General features: G+C 43.7%; 1 protein-coding gene across 5 annotated transcripts in view; it reads left to right on the top strand.

Moving 5' to 3' along the window:
* LOC128700977 (potassium channel subfamily K member 6-like) overlaps window positions 1-16531 on the top strand; it is a 57633-nt gene extending 41102 nt beyond the window's left edge. For 4 of the 5 annotated variants that reach the window (XM_070079898.1, XM_070079900.1, XM_070079901.1 and 1 more), the window contains exons 6-7: window positions 2408-2577; window positions 15555-16531. In XM_070079898.1, coding sequence (XP_069935999.1) covers window positions 2408-2577; window positions 15555-15683 — 299 coding nt within the window. In that variant the 3' untranslated portion in view covers window positions 15684-16531. The remainder of the gene's footprint in view (window positions 1-2407; window positions 2578-15554) is intronic. The other variant, XM_070079902.1, reaches the window with a different exon arrangement.
* Window positions 16532-16970: the final 439 nt, after the last annotated feature.

Here is a 16970-nt window from a genome sequence, read left to right as displayed (position 1 = left end):
TCCAAATGGAGATAAGAGGAAATAAACAAGAACAGCAACTAGTACGAAAATAGAAGAAAACCCAGGTTGGTAGACAGCAACTGCCCAGGGAGGTACTACCATCCTGTGGTAGTAGGCTGGTAGACAGCAACTGCCCAGGGAGGTACTACCATCCTGTGGTAGTAGGCTGGTAGACAGCAACTGCCCAGGGAGGTACTACCATCCTGTGGTAGTAGGCTGGTAGACAGCAACTGCCCAGGGAGGTACTACCATCCTGTGGTAGTAGGTTGGTAGACAGCAACTGCCCAGGGAGGTACTACCATCCTGTGGTAGTAGGCTGGTAGACAGCAACTGCCCAGGGAGGTACTACCATCCTGTGGTAGTAGGCTGGTAGACAGCAACTGCCCAGGGAGGTACTACCATCCTGTGGTAGTAGGCTGGTAGACAGCAACTGCCCAGGGAGGTACTACCATCCTGTGGTAGTAGGCTGGTAGACAGCAACTGCCCAGGGAGGTACTACCATCCTGTGGTAGTAGGCTGGTAGACAGCAACTGCCCAGGGAGGTACTACCATCCTGTGGTAGTAGGCTGGTAGACAGCAACTGCCCAGGGAGGTACTACCATCCTGTGGTAGTAGGCTGGTAGACAGCAACTGCCCAGGGAGGTACTACCATCCTGTGGTAGTAGGCTGGTAGACAGCAACTGCCCAGGGAGGTACTACCATCCTGTGGTAGTAGGCTGGTAGACAGCAACTGCCCAGGGAGGTACTACCATCCTGTGGTAGTAGGCTGGTAGACAGCAACTGCCCAGGGAGGTACTACCATCCTGTGGTAGTAGGCTGGTAGACAGCAACTGCCCAGGGAGGTACTACCATCCTGTGGTAGTAGGCTGGTAGACAGCAACTGCCCAGGGAGGTACTACCATCCTGTGGTAGTAGGCTGGTAGACAGCAACTGCCCAGGGAGGTACTACCATCCTGTGGTAGTAGGCTGGTAGACAGAAACTGCCCAGGGAGGTACTACCATCCTGTGGTAGTAGGCTGGTAGACAGCAACTGCCCAGGGAGGTACTACCATCCTGTGGTAGTAGGCTGGTAGACAGCAACTGCCCAGGGAGGTACTACCATCCTGTGGTAGTAGGCTGGTAGACAGCAACTGCCCAGGGAGGTACTACCATCCTGTGGTAGTAGGCTGGTAGACAGCAACTGCCCAGGGAGGTACTACCATCCTGTGGTAGTAGGCTGGTAGACAGCAACTGCCCAGGGAGGTACTACCATCCTGTGGTAGTAGGCTGGTAGACAGCAACTGCCCAGGGAGGTACTACCATCCTGTGGTAGTAGGCTGGTAGACAGCAACTGCCCAGGGAGGTACTACCATCCTGTGGTAGTAGGCTGGTAGACAGCAACTGCCCAGGGAGGTACTACCATCCTGTGGTAGTAGGCTGGTAGACAGCAACTGCCCAGGGAGGTACTACCATCCTGTGGTAGTAGGCTGGTAGACAGCAACTGCCCAGGGAGGTACTACCATCCTGTGGTAGTAGGCTGGTAGACAGCAACCACCCAGGGAGGTACTACCATCCTGTGGTAGTAGGCTGGTAGACAGCAACCACCCAGGGAGGTACTACTACCTTGCCAAGTGAGTGTAAAACAGAAGCCTGTAATTGTTTTACATGATGGTAGGATTGCTTGTATCTTATCTCATAAACCTGCAAGATTTCAGGTACGTCTTGCTACTTACACTTAGGTCACACTACACATGCATGTACAAGCATATATATATATATATATATACACACACACACCCCTCTGGGTTTTCTTCTATTTTCTTACTAGTTCTTGTTTATTTCCTCTTATCTCCATGGAGAAGTGAAATGGAGTTCTTCCTCGGTAAGTCATGTGTGTCGTAAGAGGCAACTAAAATGCCAGAAGCAAAGGGCTAGTAACCCCTTCTCCTGTATACATTACTAAAGTTAAAAAAAAGAAACTTTTGTTTTTCTTTTTGGGTCACCCTGTCTTGGTGGGATATGGCCAGTTTGTTGAAAGATCATTATTATACACAATACAGGTCCCCAACATGTTCCTAGGTTGAGGACTTCCTGTATTATGAATATTATACAGTGGACCCCCGGATAACGATCAGCTCCCAACTCGACCAATTATGTAAGTTTATTTTTGTAAGTGCTTTTGTAGGTGTATTTTTAGGGGTCTGAAAAGGACTAATCTAATTCACAATATTTCTTATGGGAACAAATTCGGTCTATAACGGCACCCAAACAGACTTCTGGATTGAAATAATATCGTTATGCGGGGGTCCACTGTACACAATTCAGGAGGTCCCAAATATGTTTGTAAGTCAAGGACTTACTGTCTGTCAGTGTAGGAGTATTATGATTTCATGAATCAGAAATATATTAAATGTTTACATCTCTTCAGGTTACCTACTGCTGGGACTGACCTTTGTGATGCTCATCCTTCACCTCTATAATGACATCCCCCAGTTGAACCTGGGACTCTTCCTCCTAAGGGGTTCAGAAACCTCCCCAGGTGACCCTGAACGCATGAGGCTCAGTGGAACAGGGGGCATCACGCCAAAGTATACACAGGTAAGTGCTGGTTTATTTGCAATGGGAAAGTCGCAAATAATTAAGGTACCTTCCATTGGGAAGGTACCTTAATTGTTTGTATTAAGATGAACAACAACATAAAATGATGATTAACACTTAGCCTAGTACTCTAAAACAAATGTAGGTGCTCCATAACAAGGCATACCAGGCTCTTCTATTTATGAATTTTTATAGATCCAATATAGAACATGAGAAAATATAGAATGCAGATTGGTCAGATGATGTCAGGTAAAGACAGACAAAATATAACCATAATTGACACTGTCTAGTACAGTGGACCCCCGCATAACGATTACCTCCGAATGCGACCAATTATGTAAGTGTATTTATGTAAGTGCGTTTGTACGTGTATGTTTGGGGGTCTGAAATGGACTAATCTACTTCACAATATTTCTTATGGGAACAAATTCGGTCAGTACTGGCACCTGAACATACTTCCGGAGTGAAAAAATATCGTTAACCGGGGGTCCACTGTAATCTAAAATGAATGTGGGCGACACCTGACATAGCATTCCATACTCTTCTATATATCATCTTCATATATCCAATACAGAACATGAGAAAATATAGAACAGTATATAGTGGACAGGTGAGGTCAGGTAAAGGCACCAGTGCATATATGTCACCTGACAATGCTGTGTGTGTTTGGGTAATTGAGAATTCTCATAAGTGTTGTACAGCAATCAAGGTGCTGCCAGACATTGCCACTCCTGTAAAAGCTAAGTCACATATCCTGGTACACAAACAGTTTCACTTGCATCGTTATTATTACATAGGGGTGCACTAAACCCATAGGGTTCATGCAGTGCCTTGAGAAATGGAAGATTTTCAGGATTGATTCAAGATATTGGAGCATTAGTCCATTTCCTTAGATCAAGGGCCTCTCGCCAGCATCAAGGAACCTTCTTGGAGGGGTTTCACTTGCATGTATGAGAAAGCAGGAAGGTAGCTCCTGTATCTTAGGTGAAGAGCTTCTTCATTACTGGAGTGATATTAACCCGTAAACTGTCCAAACATGTACAGTGGACCGCCCGGTTTACGATATTTCATTCCAGAAGTATGTTCAGGTGCCAGTACTGACCGAATTTGTTCCCATAAGGAATATTGTGAAGTAGATTAGTCCATTTCAGACTCCCAAACATACACATACAAACACACTTACATAAATACACTTACATAATTGGTCGCATTGGGAGGTGATCGTAAACCGGGGGTCCACTGTATATACGTTTTTTCAACATTTGAAAGTACAGTATGTAAAAAAAATTTTTTGTTTTTTGTACACTTCAAAATGTGTAAAAAAAACTTTGATCTACTTTTTTTTATTATTTTTTTTTTTTATCACACTGGCCGATTCCCACCAAGGCAGGGTGGCCCAAAAAAGAAAAACTTTCACCATCATTCCCTCCATCACTGTCTTGCCAGAAGGGTGCTTTACACTACAGTTTTTAAACTGCAACATTAACACCTCTCCTTTGAAAATATGTAAAAAAACATAGATCTACTTTTGTAGCGCTACACATGTGAACGTAGATCTGCTGGGACCGTTTACGAGTTAAATACAGGAGGATCCCATTCATACAGTCTAAATATGAGACTGGCCGTCCTTCCCTTACACAACAGTTGTACGAAAATGGTGAGAACTGTAGAGTAGCGGTAAGAACACCAAACATAATGAACAATGGCTTAATTGAAAGCCAACAATAACGTGTAGCACCGAAGAGGTGCTGTATACGCAGGGCTCGCCTGTATATAAGAATGTAAAAATGGAGGAACACTTCAGTAGGCCTACTGACCCATACAAGGCAGGTCCTTATCAAAACCACTACTACCTAAAGCTACCCAACAATTTACTCCCGTACCCCAAACACCAATCAAACCCAGCCCTTCTCACTTGTATATTTGTCCAATCTCTCTCTAAAGCTATCCAGGGTCTTAGCCTCAATTACCCTACTTGGAAGACTGTTCCAAGGACATAAGTATTGTTTGAAAACCAATACTTACTTACATCCTTTCTAAATCTAAATTTATTTAACTTAAATCCGTTATTTCTGGCTCTTGCTTGATTCAATATCCTCAGTATTTTATTAATATCGCCTTTGTTTATGCCCAGCATCCACTTTGTTAGAGTTTTACTATACATCTAATGGCAATAATTTCCACTTAATTTGCTATTACATTGATTAAATTACCCTATATAAGCTCTAAGTAGCATTTAATATATGGCTACATTCTCTACCTCCATTTTGAAATCTCACGGATTTGTGTTAGTTGTTATATACGGAATTTGTAGAGCGAGTTTAAAAATGTGAAAAAACTATCTGGATCTTTAACTCTTACGTGTTGATAGGATCACCGAACAAGACTGTTCATTACCCTGTCATTTTTGTATAAATAGGTAGTAAAATTACAGGTAATAATAGTAATGGGCACAGGGAATAATTGTAATACTATATTAGTAATGAGTGAATGGAGACAAATGGTTTTTAATACTTGACGTGCTGTTGGAGTGTGAGCAAAGTAACATTTATGAAGGGGTTCAGGGAAACCGGCAGGCCGGACTTGAGTCCTGGAGATGGGAAGTACAGTGTCTGCACTCTGAAGGAGGGGTGTTAATGTTGCAGTTTAAAAACTGTAGTGTAAAACACCCTTCTGGCAAGACAGTGATGGAACATAAGAACATAAGAAAGAAGAAACACTGCAACAGGCCTACTGACCCATGCGGATTAGACCAATGACCCACCCAGTCTGGTTATCCCCACTCAAGGATGGAGCACTGTACCAGACCCAGCAACAAAGCTAGTCAGGTCCAGCTCACACCCACCCACACCCACTCATGTATTTATCTAACCTATTTTTAAAACTACACAACGTTTTAGCCTCAATAACTTACTCGGGAGTTTGTTCCACTCATCCACAACTATTACCAAACCAGTGCTTTCCTATATCCTTCCTGAATCTGAATTTTTCCAACTTGAACCCATTGCTGCGAGTCCTGTCTTGGCTGGAAATTTTCAGCACACTATTGACATCCCCTTTATTTATTCCTGTTTTCCATTTATACACCTGGATCATGTCCCCCCTAATTCTATGCCTTTGGAGAGGGAAGATTTCTGATACATGGGATCATCTTGGTCATCCTCCTTTGTACGTTTTCCAGAGCATTTATATCCATTCTGAGCAGCATAGTCTAAATGAGGCCTAACCAAGGATATATAGAGTTGAAGAACAACCTGAGGACTTCTATTATTTATACTTCTAGATATGAAGCCAAGAATTCTGTTAAGCTTTATTGCGAATACTAATGCACTGTTGTCTTGGTTTTAGATTACTGCTAACCAGAACTCCTAAATCCTTTTTGCAATTGGTAGTATTAAGATCTACATTATTTAGTTTATATGTGGCATGGTTATTTAACTGTCCAACATTTAGAACTTTGCATTTGTCAATATTAAACTGCATCTGCCACTTCTCCGACCATTGAGTCAGTCTATTCAAATCATCCTGGAGTGCTCTAATGTTCTCAATAGAATGAATTGGACGGCCTATTTTGGTGTCATCAGCAAATTTGCTTATGTCGCTATTTATTCCCTCATCTATGTCGTTTGTGTAAATTGTGAACAACAAGGGGCCCAACACTGACCCCTGAGGAACACCGCTTGTGACGTGCCCCCATTCTGATTTCTCCTCATTTATGCAAACACTCTGCTGTCTATTTGTCAGCCATGCCTCTACCCAGGAAAAAATTTCTCCTCCTATTCCGTGTGCCTTAAGTTTCCTCAATAGCCTCTGATGTGGGACTCTATCAAAAGCCTTACTGAAGTCCATATACACAATATCATATTCATTACCATGATCTACCTCCTCAAACACCTTAGTGAAAAAAGTTAGTAAATTCGTAAGACAGGAACGCCCCTTTGTAAAACCGTGTTGAGAATCGTTAATCAATCTGTGCCTGTCAAGATGGCTACGAATTGCTTCGGCAATTATTGATTCCATAAATTTTCCCACTATGGAGGTAAGGTTTATTGGTCTATAGTTCGAAGCCAAGGACCTGTCGCCTGCCTTGTAAATAGGTATTACATTTGCCATTTTCCACTTACCAGGCACTACGTCAGTTTGTAGTGATATGTTAAAAATATTAGCCAAAGGTATGCTAAGTTCCTCTTTACATTCCTTTAACACCCTTGCAAACAGTTCATCACGACCTGGGGATTTGTTAGGTTTTAGTTCCTCTATTTGTCTGAGGACAATGTCACTAGTTACCGCTAACGTACATAGTTTATCATCATCCTGTTCTACGTATTATTATTATTATTATTATAATCAAAAAGAAGCGCTAAGCCACAAGGGCTATACAGCGCTGCAGGGCAGGAAGGAAGCGAGGGCATCAGGTGGCAAAAGGGAGGTGGATGAGTAATAGGTTACGGATAACAGCGGAGCAGTGGATGGTGAAAGGGTAAAGGGCAGCAAGAGACTGAGCTAGAAAGGGCTGAGGGGAGTGCGTAAGGTATCATCATCAGAGTTTGTGGAGTAAATCAGTCGTTGTCAAGAAGTCAATGAGAGAGTCAGGATTAAAGGAGGGTCCATCAGCAAGAAGGGAAGGTAAAGAGAGAGTAGTAGAATGAAGACGACGTTGGAGGTAAATTCTGCGTGCTCGTTGATAGAGGGCAGTCTAACAGAATGTGGCTAATCGATACTTGAACTTGACACTGCTCACAGAGAGGTACAGGGTGCCTCTCCATGAGATACCCATGAGTAAGACGAGTGTGGCCAATGCGAAGATGGGAGAGAGTGGTCTCCCAACCACGGCACTGATGACAAGAAGACAGCCAGTAACCTATGCTCAGTTTAATAGAATGAAGTTTGTTACCAAGCAGAGTTGACCAACGTTGTTGCCAACGGGCGCGAAGGTGGGCAGCTATTGTAGCAAAATAGTCCAGAAATGGAACACCTCTATACGAAATTGGTAGGTCATGTACTGCTGACCGCGCAGCAGTGTCTGCCTGTTCATTGCCCTGTACGTCAACATGACCAGGGACCCAACAAAAAATAATCTTTTTATGCTTCGTAGAGATATGGCGTAGCCAAAGTTGGATACGGAGAACTAGGGGGTGAGATGTATCAAATTTTCGTATAGCCTGTAGAGCACTAAGGGAGTCTGAGACTACCACAAATGATGACACAGGCATAGATGCGATACGAATAAGTGCTGCAAGAATGGCATACAGTTCAGCAGTAAAAATGCTAGCCAAAGATAGTAAATGCCCCCGCACGACGCTGTCCAGAAACACTGCTGCGAATCCGACCCCGTCTGAAGACTTAGAGCCATCTGTGTACACAGCGGTGGCATGAGAATGGGAGTGGAAGTGATCAAGAAAAAGAGAGCGGGAAGCCACCATAGGCAGTTGAGCTTTCGAGCAAGGGAGTGACAAAGAACAGACCCGAACAGCTGGAACTTCCCAGGGGGGTAGGGAAAAATGAGATGCTACATGAACATATAAAGGTGGTAACTGAAGGGAATACGAGTGAATGTAGGCGAAGAGAAAAGCGACGGAGCAAACAGGGGCGGCGAACGAATAAAGAATGTCTACTAATATCGGTGACCATTCTATAAATGGAAGGATTGTGTAGATCGTGAGAGCGTACATAGTAGTGAAGGCAATGGGCATCACGGCGATCAGACAAGGATGGAACATTCGCTTCTGTATAGAGGCTCTCAACAGGGGAAGAGCGAAAAGCACCAAGGCACAAACGTAATCCTTGGTGATGGATAGAGTTAAGGCTAGAGAGAGTAGCAGGAGAGGCCGCGGAATAAATCTGGTCACCATAATCGAGTTTCGATAAAACGAGGGCTGAATGTAGGTGAAGCAGAGTTCGACGATCAGCTCCCCAAGAAAGATGAGCAAGGGTTTTAAGAAGGTTTAGCCGGCTGTGACAAGTTGCCTTCAGAGAGGTAATGTGAGGTTTCCAGGATAACCTACGGTCAAAGAGAAGACCTAGAAACCTGACTGTATCACGTTCGGGGATAAGGGAGCCATAGAGATACAAAGGATGATCGGAGATAACAGAGCGTCTAGTGAAAGTAATTTGGTGAGTTTTGGTACTTGAAAATTTAAACTCATGCGTGGTGGCCCAAGTGGAAACACGGTCGACCGCATGCTGGAGAGAAACTGCAATAAGATGACAGTCAGCGCCTGCACAAGCAATAGCGAAGTCATCAACATAGAGTGATGACCAAATATTGGGTGGAAGAACAGAGGCCAAATCATTTATAGCAAGGAGAAAAAGTGTTGTGCTTAGAACACATCCCTGAGGGACACCTTCAGCTTGGACGAAGTCCGGGGAAAGAACATTATTGACTCGAACACGGAAATGTCTGTCAGTTAAAAAGTTCTTAAGGAAGGATGGTAGATTGCCTCGGAGGCCTAAGGAATGGGCCTGGGCCAAAATATTATACCTCCAAGTTGTCATATGCCTTCTCAAGGTCAAAAAATATGGCAATAACTTAGTGATTATTCGCAAGGGCATTACGAACATACGTATCCAAGCGTAGTAAGGGGTCTATGGTAGAACGACCCTTACGAAAGCCATATTGACTAGCGGAGAGACTGTTGTGTCTCTAAATACCACATTAAACGTCGATTTACGAGACATTCCATCACTTTGCAAACTGCACTAGTAAGAGCGATGGAACGTTAGTGGGAGGCATCATGTCCTGTAGTACCCGGTTTGCGGAAAGGGAGAAAAATGGCAGATTTCCACAGCTGGGGAAGAACTCCTTGTGCCCAAATGAGATTGAAGAGGTGTAAGAGGACTACAAGGGCTGACTGATGTAAATGTTGTAACATACGAATATGAATGTCGTCAGGCCCAGCTGCCGATGATCGGCAAGCTGAGAGCGTTGCCTCCAGTTCTTGAAGTGTAAAAGGCACATTATACTGTTCTTCTCTGAGAGAAGAAAAGTCCAAGGGTACTAACTCTCTGGCAGACTTTGAGGAAAGAAACGAGGGGCATAGATGGAGCCCTCGGGAAGTATGGACCAGATGTGTGCCAAGTTCAATGGCAACGTCGAGAGGGTTTGCTACATCAACACCAGCGACCCGTAGAACAGGAGCCGGGTCAGCAGAGTATTTACCACTCAATTTCCTCGCTTTTTTCCAGACTGCACTCATAGAAGAAGCAGAGGTGATGGTGGAAACATAGTCTCGCCAACAAGTGCGTTTAGCTTCACGGATGACACGGCAAGCGATCGCACACTTCTGCTTAAAATCAAGAAGTCTCTCAGCGGTTCTATTGTACCGGTACCTGCCCCATGCAGCACGTTTCAAACATACTGCACGAGCACAAGCAGGAGACCACCAAGGCACGCACTTCTGAGAATGCCTGCCTGAGGTTTGGGGTATAGAATGAGAAGCTGCGGTATAAACTGAAGTCGAGAAGATGTGTAGGAGCTCATCAATGGAGGATGAAGAACGAACCTCACTAAAAGCAGTGAGATGTGAGTAAAGATCCCAATTTGCCCGATCAAATTGCCAGCGAGGGCTACGGAAAGGTGGTGAATAGGAAGGAGAAGTAAGAATGATCAGAAAATGATCGCTGTCATGTAAGTCCGGTAGAACAGACCAGGTGAAGTCTAGTGCAGTGGAGGAAGAGCAGACTGATAGATCGATGCAAGAGAGAGTATGAGTACGAGGATCAAAATGGGTGGGAGTACCCGTATTTAAAACATGGAGGGGGTGAGAGGCGAGAAAAGCCTCCAACTGGATGCCACGTGAGTCACAATGAGACCCCCCCAGAGGAAATGGTGGGCATTAAAATCACCAAGTAACAGAAGTGGTGGTGGTAAGGATGAAACAAGAAAGGCAAAGTCTGGGATAGAAAATGCTCGAGAAGGAGAGAGATATAAAGAACATATTGTAAACCACTTATTCAAGTGGATACGGGCTGCAGTGTAATGCAGCGAGGTATGGACAAATAGTTGACAGTACAGAATATCATTGCGTAGAAGAAGGGCACTTTCATTAAAGGTCCCATCTGAGAAAGGATCCGAAGAATACAATAAATTATAGCCTGAGATAGGTTGGAAAACAGCCGAGTGTAATTTTGGTTCTTGTAAGCAAGCACCAACAGGGGAAAACCTGGAAAGCAACATCTGAAGCTCACCCCGATTACCCCTGAGGCCGCGGATATTCCACTGTAAATAGACCATGATTGGTGATGAAGAAAATACCAGGAATCTGTAGGTAAAGGCACCTACGGACTAGAGGGGTTAGAAAAGTCAACGTGTGGTGGCATTGGAAGACGTTCAAGTAGCGAAGGAACAGAGCGTTGCGAAGAATGGGGTTGTGAAGATGGAGGAGAGGGAAGAGAAGGAACAGGAAGTGAATCAGTGTCCATTGAAGGTTTAGTCTCTGCAATATATTCTGAAATGGCTTTGAGTGTTTCTGAATTCAAAGATGTATGGGAGATCATATTGGAGATAGAAGGAGGGTGAGTAAAGATTGGGACAGTAATGGACTGTACCAAAGTAGAGGGGGAGGGAAGAGTGTAAGGGACTGGAGATGAAGTGTGGGGGGGGACAGAAGAGGCAGAAGAGGGAGAAACTTGGGAGGGGACGGGGGTGGAAGGCATAGTACGAGGAGGAGGGTGAATCTCCACACTTGTAATAGAGCCAGAGAGAGGGGAAGAACTAGGTACAGAGACTGGAAAGGTAAAGTGTGGAGGTGGAAGAAGGGAAGGAAGGGGCAAAGAAGATTTGAGCAATGTGGATTTTTTGGACTTCTGAGTAGAGGGGGGATTGGTATTAGGTGTCGTACGAGGTCTTGTCGATACTGGGGCTTGTGAGGAAGGACGCGAAGATGTGAGAACAGACTGAGTTGTAGTCGGGACGTCAGAGCCAAGGACAGCAAAAGGATTAGATGCCGGAGTGGCTATGGGAGGGGTAACAACAGAGGAGGCTGCAGAAGATGGGACCCCAGAAGTGGGGGGGATGTTTGGAAACACGAGAATAAGAAACACGGGGTAGTCTCCCTTGGAGGCAGAGATGAGTAACTGCCATAGCACAAGGGAGACCTTCTGCCTCTTTGAGGCAACGGATTTCATGTTCATTTAAGTAGACCTGGCAACGGCGGGAGTGCGAAGGGTGAGCTTCATTACAATTAAGGCAAGATGGAGGTTGACTGCAAGATGTATTAGAATGGTCGTCGGCACCACAGACTGGGCATTCGGCCATAGATCTGCAATATTTCGCTGGGTGACCAAAACGCCAGCAATTTCTACATTGTTGCGGTGTAGGTATCACCTTTCGAACTTGTAACCGATGTCCCGCGACATATACAGAGGACAGGAGTTCTCGGCTGTCAAAAGTTAAACGAGCCACATTGCAAGGGTAACGTCTCCGCCCCCGGGCAGGAAGGACATAAGTGTCTACTTTGAGGATTGGGAGATCCTGGAGTTCCAGCTGTTCAAAAATGTCATTGCCACATGACTGGAAATTCTGTTGGACTATGGTATGGGGGCAGAATGACAGTACCACTACAAGAATTGAGAGAAAAATGTTTTTCAATAGTGACAGGAGTAGTATCGATATTCGAAAGGAGAGAAAGATCATGAGCTTGGGTAGCATTCTGGACAGTGACGATGCGCGTACCGCTCTTGAGAGCACGAAATGAAATATGACGCAGGAGCGCTTTGCCAATACTATGGTCAGAAAGGTAGGCAGAAGAAGAAGTCGGTCTTAAAGTAAAGAATTTAGTCCATTGTGTGGTCCGAAACTGAGCGTGGAGAGGGAGTGCTTGACGTGTCGGTCTTTTCCGAGTAGAATGGGAAGGTAACGAAGGAGCATCATCAGGAGATTGACGTTGGCATTTAGGAGTAGGACCGGAGTTGGTCCGGCGTGAAATGGGCGGGCGATTCGAAAATTGCTGTACCGTAGAGGGAGAAGCCGGAAGCATAGTCAAAGGAGAGCGGAGGTCAGACAAATCGAAGGAGTCAGTCGAAGCCCTGGTACCTGAAGCGGGTGAGGAAACAGCACCAGCAAGAGGTACAGGGGCATCAGGAGTGTTCGAAGAGTGGTCTAAACACAAGGCAGGGTCAGAATGGGGTGCGGTATCAAGAAGGGGCCCGGGGGTAGTGGGTTCATGGATTGGGTTCTCCATGGTTAGGTTACTCCTTTGCTTTTTGTTTTAAAGAAAGAAGAAAAGAAAATAAAAATAAAAAAAAGAATAAAAAAAGGGGGCAGCGGGGAGGAATAGTTCCCAGGAGGAATGAAAGGGCCGGAAATCTCCCTCCGCGCCCAAGAGGACCTCAACACCGCTAGTAGCGCAGATGCAGCATGGAACCCGTGCCATACCCTACCCTTCATGCCAGTAAACCAGCAATCCGGGATAGCAACCTCACATCTGCCGAGCTACCTCGGTGGACAAAAGAGAGGGCGGCCGGATATCCACCACAAAGCATACCTCCTTCGGCCACCACCCCCGGAATCCGAAAGGTGGCTTCCAGAGATACACCCATCGCCCGAAAAACACCCAAAGCTACTCCAGGATACCGGAGAGGGATCGGGACATCCCCAGGCAATCCAGATTCCACGGCAAACTACGCCACCGCCAAGAACCTCAACGGAATGGGATGGACCCCGGTGTCCTTTCCCCTACCTAGGAACTAGCGCGCCTGTGGGAGAAATCCCAAAGGCCAAAAAGAGGAAGGGCAAAAGGGAGGGGTGGGGAGGAGGAGGAGGAATGGAAAAAGGGGAGGATGGGATAGGGGAGGGGAGAATGGGGGGTAATTAGGTTCGGTCTGAGGAAGAAGACCGACAGGTCTAATTCCTCAGACCAAGAGCCTCTTCACCATGCCAAGGAGCCCCCCTTGAAGAGGGTGGCCCGTTCTACGTAATCTATTATTTCAGGAATATCGCTAGTATTTTCCTGGGTGAAAACTGAGAGGAAGTAGGTATTTAGAATTTCACACATATCCTTATCACTGTCAGTGATCTGACCAGAGTTACTCTTAAGTGGGCCAATCTTGTCCCTAATCTTACTTCTGTATACCTGAAAGAACCCTTTTGGGTTAGTCTTTGAATCCCTTGCGACCTTAGCCTCATAATCCCTTTTTGCTTTTCTTATTCCTTTCTTTATTTCTCTCTTTAATTGAATATATTGATTTCTTAACTGCCCATCCCCTCTTTTGATACGCCTATATATGCCTCTCTTTTGACCAATGAGATGTTTTAATCTATTATTCATCCATTTGGGATCATTTTTGTTATATCTAATTAACCTACTCAGAACAAAAGTTGTCTGGGCAGCTAGAACTATGCTCTGAAAAACGTCATATTGGCAACCAAGATCACCTACCTGACCCATAGTCAGGTCATCCCAATTTAGCCCACCCAGGTAATTTTTCAGTCCCATGAAGTCGGCCAAGTGAAAATCTGGGACAGAGATTTGATTGCAATTATCTGGGTAATTCCATGATATATTGAAACTAAGTGATTTGTGATCACTTTCCCCAAGCTCATCATTAACCTCAAGATTATTAATTAGTGAATCTTTGTTGGCAAGAACCAAGTCAAGCAGATTGTTTGCTCTAGTTGGTTCTGTCACAACATGTTCTAAAAAGCAATCCTGAACCGTATCAAGAAAGTCACTAGACTCAAGATTTCCTGTCATATTGTTCCAATCAATTTGTCTAAAGTTAAAATCTCCCATTATCACAACATTTTCATATCTAGATGCCTTATGAATTTCGTCCCATAACAGCTTACTGCACTCCCTATCAAGGTTTGGAGGCCTATAAATCACACCCAAAATTAATTTGTCACGTCCCTCGAGAAACTGTAGCCAAACCGATTCTGTGTTCGATGTTTCTAATCTTATATCATGTCTAAGACAACAATTTAAATTTTCTCTGACATACATCGACACTCCACCACTCTTCCTGTTGACCCTATCAGTGTGGAATAGTTTATAACCCTGTATGTTGCATTCAGAAGGCATTTCTCTATCTTTCAGGTTGAACCAGGTCTCTGTTATACCAATATCTATATTACCTACACTTGCAAGTAATTTTAGCTCATCTATCTTATTTCTTAGACTCCTACTATTTGTATAGTAAACCTTAAGGGAGTTAGTCACTCGTTGCCCTCTACTATCTCTGTTTGTTGATCAATTGATTTGCCATTACTAGCAACTTCATTTTGAATATTGTCTTTTAAACATATCCCTGAGGTATCCCGGTAATAACTGCTGTTTTTAACCCTAATGCTGCAGCCTGATTGTTTCCCACAAACACCCATACCTCTATAATCTATCAGTTTAAATTCCTAGATAAGTCATCAATTACCCTCTCAATTGAATTGGCTAATGCAACCACTCCATCCCCAGAGAGATGAGTGAAAGTTTTTCTTTTTTGGGCCACCGTGCCTTGGTAGGAATCGGCCAGTGTGTTAATAAAATATATTAGTAATAAATATAGGCAATAATTAGGACTCGAGTCATGGTGACTGCACTCTGAAGGAGGGGTGGAGATATGTTGCAGTTTTTAAACTGGAGTGTAGGCATGCCTCTGGCATGACAGTGATGGTGTGAATGATGATGAAGTGTTTCTTTTTTGGGGGGAAGGTCACCCTGCCTTGGTTAATAAAAAATAATAATCACCTGTATTATTATTTTTTTTTTTTTCAACACTTCGGCCGTCTCCCACCAAGGCAGGGTGACCCAAAAAAGAAAATTCCCAAAAAGAAAGTACTTTCATCATCATTCAACACTTTCACCACACTCACACATTATCACTGTTTTTGCAGAGGTGCTCAGAATACAACAGTTTAGAAGCATATATGTATAAAGATACACAACGTATCCCTCCAAACTGCCAATATTAATGTATTATTAATATTATCATTATTCATTAAGTTTACTGAGTATCAATGAGCCTAACATATATGAACTCTCCAGCAGCACAATGACCAGACTGTCCGCCAGAGTGTGAAGGTTGTGTCTAGGCCAGTAGACTCTCCCAGCCCCGAGGAAGACACCACACCCGTCCATGCACAGATGCCGCCAATAATCTCAGGCAACCCGTGAAGATAATCCATTTTCACGTAATTTATTGTATCGCTGGTTTAGATCTTCCTTGCTAGCTAATATATTGAAATACATTGACTTCCATTACTCCAGAAAAACACTAAAAATGCCTGAATTACTCTCTGCACCAATTTTAGAATGTAAGCATTATAGTCATCGATGTTGCAGTTCACCAAAGTTAAATAGCCCATGTAGTATTTTAATTGTATATTTCAAAGAAATTACGCTCTTGTTACAGGAAAGAATATACCTATAAATCTGCTGTGGCATATATAAGAAGGTTGACTACCTGTACACACTAGAGTTGATCGTGAACAATATTATAAAGATGTTAGAAATATAAAGAGAATGGCTTTAATATTGTTATGCACAAGCAAGATTATTCTTGTAAGTTTGCAATTGATGTACAGCTAAATATATATATATATAAAAAATTATATATATAGTATATATAAATATATATAAATTTTTTCATGCTCCGAACTTATTTTTTACTTGTGAATTTAAGGGTTATTTTGATATATTTAATTTTACACTATGTATATGCTGGCAAGTGTTTATTTTTGGTTCACTGTTGTGACACATTTGGGAAGCATTGTATTACTAGTCTTCAGGAGATAAGTATCATGTCAGGGCTCCCGTGTAACACGAGTGAGTGAGCACAGGACGAGCCTGGCCACTGGCCGGGCTCCGGGAGTAGAAAGGACTCGCGAAACTCAGAGGTATAAAGGAGCTTACAGTGACTATCTCGTAACTTGCATCGTGGAACTGAAATTCTTTGGTGTACTTAATAATGTGGTGTTTATCTTAGTGTATCATTATGAATAAGATGTGCATCTCTTTCAAAACTTTATTTTTTTGCCTTTCCAAGAACATGGTTTGCTCCCAGGCCATCCACTCAAATGTGCAAACATTTTGGTTGAAAATTCTGTATAGCCACGGATGTTGCTGGAGGTCCAACTTAGGCAAGCAAGATACATGGATCAAAGTATTATACAGTATAGGACGTCCTCATCATACGAACACATTGGGGACGTCCTGAATTCTGTACAATAATGATATAATGATATACACAATACAGATGATTCTCAAAGGGCTTGTAAGTCAAGGACTCGCTGTACTTGCTAACTCAGCACTGAATGACCCATAAGGGTTTAGCTTTTTTATGAATACATTAATTATGTGGTAGTGGAATGCTATTGGACAGATGATTCTGTGTTGGGTTTGTGGTAAAACACTTATGGACATCAAATGATGAACTCTCAAATAAACTAGAGTAGATGAATG

The sequence above is a fragment of the Cherax quadricarinatus genome, unplaced genomic scaffold, assembly GCF_038502225.1.
Source record: "Cherax quadricarinatus isolate ZL_2023a unplaced genomic scaffold, ASM3850222v1 Contig37, whole genome shotgun sequence".
In the NCBI taxonomy this organism is placed as follows: Eukaryota; Metazoa; Arthropoda; class Malacostraca; order Decapoda; family Parastacidae; genus Cherax; species Cherax quadricarinatus.
This window is presented reverse-complemented; position numbering and strand designations above follow the sequence as displayed.